This window comes from Vicugna pacos, chromosome 15, assembly GCF_048564905.1.
Source record: "Vicugna pacos chromosome 15, VicPac4, whole genome shotgun sequence".
Classification (NCBI taxonomy): Eukaryota; Metazoa; Chordata; class Mammalia; order Artiodactyla; family Camelidae; genus Vicugna; species Vicugna pacos.
The window spans coordinates 41,426,639-41,436,055 of record NC_133001.1 but is presented as its reverse complement, the minus strand read 5'-3'; the positions used below and the strand labels follow the sequence as shown (position 1 = coordinate 41,436,055).

At 39.9% G+C, this 9,417-nt stretch overlaps 1 protein-coding gene across 1 annotated transcript in view; it reads left to right on the top strand.

Moving 5' to 3' along the window:
* The first annotated feature begins 8,852 nt into the window (after positions 1 to 8,852).
* The window catches only part of WDR43 (WD repeat domain 43), a 42,098-nt gene continuing 41,533 nt past the window's right edge, over positions 8,853 to 9,417 (top strand). The window contains exon 1 of the mRNA XM_072937975.1: positions 8,853 to 9,109. Within this exon, the coding sequence (XP_072794076.1) occupies positions 8,885 to 9,109 (225 nt within the window). The 5' untranslated portion in view covers positions 8,853 to 8,884. The remainder of the gene's footprint in view (positions 9,110 to 9,417) is intronic.

The window sequence follows — 9,417 nt, the reverse complement described above, 5'->3', positions numbered from 1 at the left end:
GCAAGCGCAGTCGCAGACGAGTGACGTAGGGCCGAGCGACGCCCCGCCTCTCGCTGCCAGTAGCATTGACGCAGCCGCCTAGGGGCTGGAGAGCTATTTCGCTGGAAGAACTCCGCTACTGCGCCTGCGTCGAGAGAGGGCGCAGAGGCCGAGCTGTCTGCGCAGGTTCCGCGAGGTCCACTACGAGTAACTGTCCCAGGAGCGAGTCCGTCTCCCGCGCGGGGGCCCAATTTCCTCTTTGGAATGTGTGCAGAGTAAACAATTGCTGACAAATCTCCACCAGCCTCGCCCGGGGACAGGAGGATTAAGGGAGACAGAGCCTGTCAAAGCGTTGTCTTAACTGAAGTGCTGGACCGGACTATTAGCTCGTTAGTAGTCGGGAACACGAACGTCACCCGGTCACCTGCAAAATGTATAAGTAAAACTGGCCCGGAGATGCGTTTGACAGACTTCTCTGGGATGTGCCACCCACTGACCCGCACACCTTTTCCAGCAGACTGCGGCGTTCGTTCCCCGGTGCTAGCAAGTCCCTTTTGACTGGGCTCTGACCACCTGCCTGCCCTCCCCAGACTCAAAGATTCTGCAACCCGAGATTAAAGTGACTGTATTCACTGTGTGCTCATTTAACGGAGTTGTGTTTAATAACTGAAATGTAATACCTAGTTAACTAAGTGTTTTAGCCTCTCCAAAACTGAGTACAAGTATTTTAAAATGGGAAAAGGCTGAAACAGCGGTGGCGGGGAGAGGGGTGTTACAGGCTGCATTAAATCACCTCACCCCTCCACCAAATTCATGGTTTGAAATCCTAACCTTCAGTACGTCAGAATGTGACTATATTTGTAGATAGAGGTAATTAAGTTATAATGAGGTTATCAGAATGGGCCCTAATCCAATATGACTGCTGTCCTTTTAAGAAGAGGAGATTAGGACACAGAGGGAAGACCATGTGAAGACACAGGCTGAAGATGGCCATCTACAAGTCAAGGGGGAAAGCCTCAGAAGAAACCAAACCTGTTGACACCTTGATGTTGGACTCCTAACTGCCAGAACTGTGAGAAAATTAATTGTTGTTTAAACATCCCCTGAACCCCGCACCAAAAGAGCATTGACTAGTTTCTAATTCTCTCTTACTGGTCTCTTTAAAAATGGTTTATTCCCAGGTTTTGCCACCCCTCCAAATTTTTAAATAAAAACAAATTTATTTAATCTGAAAGTAAAACAAAATTTAAAATGGGGAAAAAGTTATCTATAGAGTCCAAAGTCTCATTGAACATAAAATATCACTAACCTGTTTGCTTAATAAAAATTCATATGGCAAAACTTAATTGAGGGTCTGGCAATACCAGACACATTAGATATTTATTTGGTTTGTTTTTCACAACAATCCTGTGTTAGAAATAAGTATTCCAGCTCTATGCATAAGAAAACTGACCTAGGGAGATTAAATGATTTGGGCAACATCTCATAGCTGACAAGTGGTGCGACAGGGTTTCCTATCTAGGTCAGTCTGGTTCAGCAGTCCGTGCTGTTTGTCCTACAACACTCCTCAAAGACCCGTCAACAGTACAACTGAATTCAGAGTTAACATCGCAGTGTTCAAAGAGCTGTGAATTCAGTTTAAATTTGGTAAGTCTTGTTATTACTTTAGCATACATAAATTAATACTTTCTAATCTGTGCTTTCTAGAACAGCCATTGTAAACTCCATCCTCAGGACTTCTCCCTTTTAATCCAAAAAACGAAAAAAGAAAACAAAACAGAACTGCTCTTCCCCAATTCAGCTGCATGTCTCATTTTTGGTTTCAATTTGTTTTAGGAAAAGTTCTTGTGGCTAATCTTTCTATTATTACAGCCAAGTATGAGCCTGAGTTGGAACCTTCTGAATCCTAAGCCCTACAATTTTTTTTAAAATATATCATTCCTACTTTATTCTTCTTAAATATATTCTTAAATGATATTTGGCTGTTATTTCAGAAGAAGTAGAAATTAGAAAGAAGAAGGTATATTGACAAAATACAGGAGGTAAATTTACATATCTTTGATTTCTGAGATAAATTGTGAACAGTAAATGGCATCCTTTTCTTTCTATTGTTTGAAGAACAAACACAGTGGTATAAATATTTTGTCCTACACACATCTAATGAAATGCATTAACATATTTTGAAAAATATAATTATTCCTTATTCGTGATCTTTCAGAGCATTTGAGTTCTCAAAAGGACGTCATTATATATGTCTTTCTATTTCTGGCTACACTTTTCTTTTCCTTCTGTCTTCCCTATGAAACTTCCAAGTCACCTTGCACTCTGGAACTGTTCTCTGAACATACGCGGCATCATCAACTCATTATGTTTACCTGATGAGATAAGACCAGAAAGATATTGTCGTCTTGTGGCATTTAGTCACGCAGCTACTTTAAAGTCCAAATAGTCTTCAGTGCTATTACTGACGGCTGACTTTTTAAATCTCCGGTCAGACTAGATCACTAGGTCTAGTTCCACAAATGTTCTCCTCTGGCTCTTTGCACAAGCTTCTTCCCTCTATTTTGTAGAACTTGCCGTCATCCTTCAGGTATCAGTCTCACATTACTGGTGGCCTAGAATGACTCCAAAAGACTGGGGGAAGCACCTCTCCTCTGTGTTCTTCATGTCCTTTAAGTCTTTAGACCTGCCATGGCATATGTCATACTGTGTGGAAGCTGCTGTTTACTTACTATTTCCCTGGATAGAAGATAAGATTGTTGACAGGGCTGTGCCTTATTCATCATTATAAATCTGTCATAGTTGTATCATTATAATCCTGTTATGTCATATCATTACATGTTTATATTGTATATATCATCATATCATATCATAGTTATATCATTATAATCCTGTGATAGTGCCTGGCACACAATATGCCCTCAATAAATATTTGTTGAGTAAATGAATGAAGAAAGTAGGAAATGAAAAAAGTAGCAGCCTTCATACCTGGGTCCCTATGTTAAATATTTAATTCAACATGTAAATATGGTCCAATTATATTTAATAGCTATTTATTTTGTCCTGTATCTATACATGTATTTAGCTTTTTTAGAACTGCTGAAGTTCTCAGGTTTTTTTTACTGAGTTATAGTGAAATGGAAAGTATCCAAGTCTATGAATATAACTGCTTTTCTCTTGCTTTTTCATTTTTTTCCCCTGAGTTGCTGCTTAACATGAATCTAGACCCTGTAAAACTCCTCTATGATTTACTGTTGTATTACAAGACATTGCAAGTCTAAATCCAGAGAAGTTTAACATTTTCTTAAATATGTGTGCAGGTTTTAAGAAAAATTACATCAGAATTGGAGAATCTTCTTACTTAGCATCATCCACCACCACTCACTAAACACCTTTCTCAGTTCCTAAATTATAGGATACTGTGCAGGATGATTCAGAACCAGTTTGCTAGCATATTGTGAGCCATCATTTTAGAATGTTGAGAAATGATCAGTCCTTGGGATTTCACTCCTGGAGAGGATCCTAGATCTTCTTTCCTCTTCTTCAGAGTCCTTCTTTTGAAGAATGGACTGACTCTCACCTCCATCTTACCAGCCCTACTGCTGGTCAGGGTCCAATGCTAGTCTGGGCCTCAGAGAACCTCTCCATTGAACCCCTCCCTTCTGCCCACCGCCTCTTTCTCAGGTGTCACCAACTCACACTGTAGAACTCAACCTGTCCTCTGATTTTTGAATTGTGATGCATTAATGCTTTGTGTTTATGGTCACTCATAAAGTAATCAATCTTTTCAAAACTTAAAACCTTTTAAAACCTTCACACTTGGGGAATATCCATCCCTCTATTTATTCCTCATTCGTTTATTCATAACTGACTCCTAATCATGCTTATCTCACCTCAAGAGAAATCCCCTGAACACCCAAGAGAAATAGCATTCTAATCTTTCTTCTATGCATTGCTTTCTAAAATTTTTAAAAATTTTATTGAAGTATAGTTGATTTATAATGTGTTACTTTCAGGTGTACAGCAAAGGGGTTCAGTTATATAGTCTAGTATACTACTACTATAGTCCGCTTCCTCTCATCACCAGGTGTCACCCGTTCCGAACAATGTCAGCAGTGAAATACTTCTCTTCCCCTAAATATTTTATTGACTCAAGTTGTAAACAAGTTTTGTGACCAACACTGAGTTTTAATTACATATGGATGTATTTGTGTATTAAGTATGCTTCACATTAGTATATTTTTATTACTTGTCCTTTGATAAACATTATAATGTATAAGAAAGTTAATTCCAAGAACTCCTGATTATATAGTTGGCCCCGACACATGTGGACTCACTAACAAGAGTTCTTTTTAAGTTCTTAAAGTTTCAGAATCATTCAAGAATAATTCACATCTCCAGCCCCTGTGGTACCACTTTTCCTGTGTTAAAAACAGGATATTTAAAATAAACAGTACAACAATTATAAAGATTCTTATTCATAGCTTCAATAGACTAATATATACAGATATAAGTTCCCCCCTTTTAAAAATGTTCTAATGTAAAAATATAAAGCCATGACTTTCCCCTTTTTTGTATTTTAACATTTATTTTATTATTTATTTCTTTTTTAACTAACAAGATTATATATGCAAGGTTCAATAAAAGAAAATTATCAGTGTTTATTTTATGGCTTTTATTATTATTTGTTTCATTTAATGATTTTTGCTAAAAATAATCCTGTCATCTAGAAAAGGGTTTTTTTTTTTAAACGATCTGCTCTGGGTGTTAAGTATGTTAGGTATGCCACTGGGATGGTTGACTCTGGAACAGATTATTTTAATTATTTTATTATTTTTAATGAAATGATAGAAATCATCATAGCAGAAACTCAGAGATGGATTGCCTAAGTGGAGGTGGGGATGGGGTGTTTGAAGTTGGAGATCAAGGGAGACTTTTTTAGTAAATTCTTTGTTGATATAATTTCAAAAGTTGCAGAAGTGTCTCCTATACCTGTTATCCAGATTCACTAACTGTTTACATGTTAATCCATTTGCTTTTTCATTCTCTCCCCGTACTCTCTCTCCTCCATGTACACAACACACACACAAACACACATGCACGGACACACACATTTTTTTCTACACCAGTTGAAAGTGGGTTGGAGACGCTGTGTCCCTTTACCCCTAAGTACTTCAGTGAGTATTTCCTGAGAACAAGAACAATCTTCTACCTAACTACAGTACAGATCATCACATTACGGACATTTCATACTGCCATAGTACTGTTATCAAATCTATAGACCACATTCAAATTTTGTCACTTAGCTCAATAAGTGACAAAAGCTTTATAAGTATAAGTCTTTTTCCAGTTCAGGATCCAATCCAGGATCACACAGTCATTAAATTCTCATATCTCTTTAGCCTTCTTTAATCTGGAACGAACAGCTTCTCAGCCTTTATTTCTTGACCTTGACATTTTTGAAGAATGTAGGTTATTTATTTATAGAATTCCCCTCACTTTGGCTTTGTCTGATGTTTCCTCTTGATTAGACTTGGAATATGCACTTTCGGCAGAAATACTACTGAACTGAGGTTTTCCTTCTGAGTACATCCTATCAGGAGTTACATGATGTCAGTTCCAATATTGATGATGTTAACTTTGATCACTGTTAAGTCTGAATATTCCTGTATCTCCACAGTAAAGTTACCATTTTAAGCTTTTTAATTAGTGATGGAAAAATGTATCGATACTAGTTTTGCATTCATTGACAGTTTTCTAACTATAATTTTTTGTATTTATTAGTAGTACCCTACTATTAAAAAAAGAGCTTAGGAAAGGCTTTTTTTTTAAGCTTCATTGAGGTATAATTTTCATACCATGAAAGTCATCCATTGTGGGTGAACAGTTCAATGACTTTTAGTGTATTTACAGAGTTGTGAAACCATTACTATGATCCAACTTTAGAATATTTCTGTCACCCTAAAATTTTTCCTCATGCCCACTTGCAGTTAATCTCTGTTCCTCCTCTGAACCCCAGGTAACCACTGATCTATTTTCTGTCTCTATAAATATCCTTTACTGGATATTTCATATAAATGGAATCACACAATATGTAGTTTTTTGCATCTGGCTTCTTTTATTTAGCATGTTTTTGAGACTCATCCAAGTTGTAACATATAACAATAGTACTTCCTTTTTATTGCTAAATAATATTCCATTTTGGGATATACCATATTTGTTTATCCATTCACTACTTGACCTTGCTACATTCATTTATTTGTTTCAGAACTTTTGTGACTCCCTTTAGATTTTATCTGTCTTCTGTGAATAAAGATACTTTTACTCCTTCCTCTCCAAGTTGCATGCTATTATTATTCTTATTCTTATTCTTATTGTTATTATTATTATCATCATCATCATCATCATCTTTGTTGCACTACCTAAAACTTCCAGTAAAATACTGAATAGAATTGGTTAGATTGGATAATATTGATTTGTTCTCAATCTTAGGAGAAAAGCATTCAGTCTTTCACTATTAAGTATGAAGTGAGTTGTGTTTTGTGTGTGTGTGTGTGTGTGTGTGTGTGTGTGTGTATGTGTGGAGTCCCTTTATCAAGCTGAGGATGTTCCTTTCTATGCCTAGTTAAAAGTTTTTTTTAAATCATGAATAGGAAAGTGGATAAGAATCGTAATAAAATGGCTGTGGCTTTTCTCTAGTCACTTTCATCTGCTTGTGGGTGGAGAGTTAGATTTTACCAGGCTTGTGCTTTTACCAAGGAAGGACTATGATATAGGAAAGAGGCAAGGGAGTTGAGAGTTGTAAGGATAGAGTACAGGATAAATTCAGAGGGAGATGCTGCCCTTAGGAAGGATAAGGACTGGTGAAAAGATTGTAGGATCATTGGACTGAGGGTCCAGTGAGATAGAAGCACTGGTTAGACCCTGGGAGGTAGAGGGAATGATCTAGAAAGATAGGAGTTGGTGGTTACAGAGTGGTATGTGGAAACTGAGATTATGGAAAAGGTGCAGTTATTGTATGACAAGGTCTGGGACATGACTATGGGAGTGAGTGGCTGGTGTAGCATAGAGATCATTGAAAGGGGGGTGGTCAAGGAATTGAGACATGTGGGTATAGGAGGGTCATCTGTGTAAACCCTACATACTCTCATTGGGTCAGGTCGTCCATGCTTACAGATGACTTGGGTTAGAAACCCAGCTCCTCCTCCTATTGCCCAGCTCAATATGTCAGTTTTCTTATCTGAAAAATGGAGATATTGATAGTTTCTACATCCTAGGGCTATTGTGAGGACTAAATGAATTAATACACATAAAGCACCTAAAACAGTGCTTGATATATAGTAAGTGCAAAATAAGTTTTTATTTATATACTTATGACTAACAAATTTACAACTCTAGCTCAGACCTTTCTTCATACAGACTCATGTATGCTTTTTATAACAAAAAACCTTGCAATAGTTGCCTATACTTTTCTGCCCTTTCTCACCTCCCATTTTCCCCTCTACTTTCTGCAATAAGTTTTTTCCCCTACTTCTCTATTAAAAATGCTTTTGAAAAGTCACCAATGACCTAGATCTTGCCAGGTTCACTGATTAATCCTTAGTCTTCACCTTACTGCATTTGACATGGCTTTGATTATGTGTTCCTTCTGAAATCTTTATAAAATGTTTGGTTTCCAGGACATCTTATTCTCCTTGGCTTTTATTACTGTTATCTCTTCTTAATCTCCTTTGCTGGATCCTCTTCGGATTCCTGACAAGTTGGCACAGTTTGGGCTAAGTTTTTTTTCTCTATTTATACTTACACTGAACATGATCTGACCAGTCCCACAGTTTCAAATAGCATCTGTATGCAAATGCATCCAAAATTTATATCTGTGATCTACTCACATATGCGACTTCCTACTGAACAACTCTATTTGGATGTCTAATGGGCATTTCAGACTTAACTATAAAAAACAGAAGTCTTGATTTCCACTCCACCCAAACCCATTTTCCCAATCCAGTGAATAGTATCACCATTAACTTAATGACTTATGCTTCTTTCTCATCCTTCCCAGTCAATCCAGTTAGCAAGTCCTACTTGCTCTAAATTCAGATTTTATCTGGAATCGAACCACTTCTTACCACCTCTGTCATGTTCATCGAGTGCAACCCACCATCCTCCTAGCTTGTCTCTCTGCTTTCATTCTTGCCCTTCTACAGTCTACATCCGGCACCCAGGAGGCCTTTTAAAAATGTGTATCAGTTTACGTCATTCCAAATAACCTACAAATTTTACCATAACTCGCTCTACTTATGAAAGATTCAGTCTCCCCATAGCCCTGAGGGTAGTGTTTTTTGTCTTTCCTTCTAGTCAATAAACTCTGTGCGGACTGAACAGTACCTGGCATTTCTTGAATCAGAATGTATCGATTTGGTGAAATATTATGGAGACGTTAAAAATTTGTCTATTTGGTGCGGTAACATGAGATAGTCTTGACCAAAGAAGAGGGAATAGCCCCTCCCACCATTGCTTTAACACTATTATGATTGAATAAATTGTTCTTAACGTGTACACGATTACAGCCTCGAAGAGGATAGGGAAAAATATAAACAGTTGTCACAATCACGGAAATGTAAGTGAATATTTCTTTTAAACATTTGGTTTAAACTTTCTTATTTTTTTAAAAGGAATGGGCCCTACTCAGGAGTCCTCAGTAAGGGGCCTCCAGCTGTCCCCAGTACGAGTTAGCACTGGGCCCACCGGGCCACCGTCCACAAGGTAGGCCCATCTAACGCTCGCGTGCGTTGAGAAGAGCCACTCCATCTGCTCCCTCCGCCCCACTTCCTTCCTCCAGGCTCCGCCCCGCGCCGGTGCGCCTGCGCACGGTCGAACACGTGGCTGCCGCGGAGCCAGAGCAGCAATGGCGGCGGGCGGCGGTGGTGTTGTGGACCCCCTTTCCCCCGCTGGGGTCCCCTGCGCTTTCTCCCCACAAAGTCAGGCCTTTTTCGCTTTGGCGTCTACCGACGGTCACCTGCGAGTATGGGAGACAGCCAACAACCGGTTGCACCAGGAGTACGTGCCTTCCGCGCACCTCAGCGGTACCTGCACTTGTCTGGCCTGGGCGCCAGCGCGGCTGCAGGCCAAGGTAAAGCGAGCGGGACGGCGCGGGGCGGGCGCCTGCCTGGGCTCGGCCTCAGCGCCCCCCACAGCCCGGCATCACGCGTGGCTCTCGGCGGGAGGCCGGGGGTGAGGAGGCAACGAGCACGGTGGCGGCGCTGGCTGGGCCCAAGCCGCTAGCTCCGTGCGCGGCCTGTCCCGAGGGCAACGAGAGGGCGCGGCCAGATCCGACGGGCAGCGGACCTTAGCTCTACCGGCGGGCTCCATGCGGTCTGTGTCCTGCGCCCCGCCGTCTCCTGGGCCGCCATATTCACCGAGGCCCCGGGCCCTCCTTGC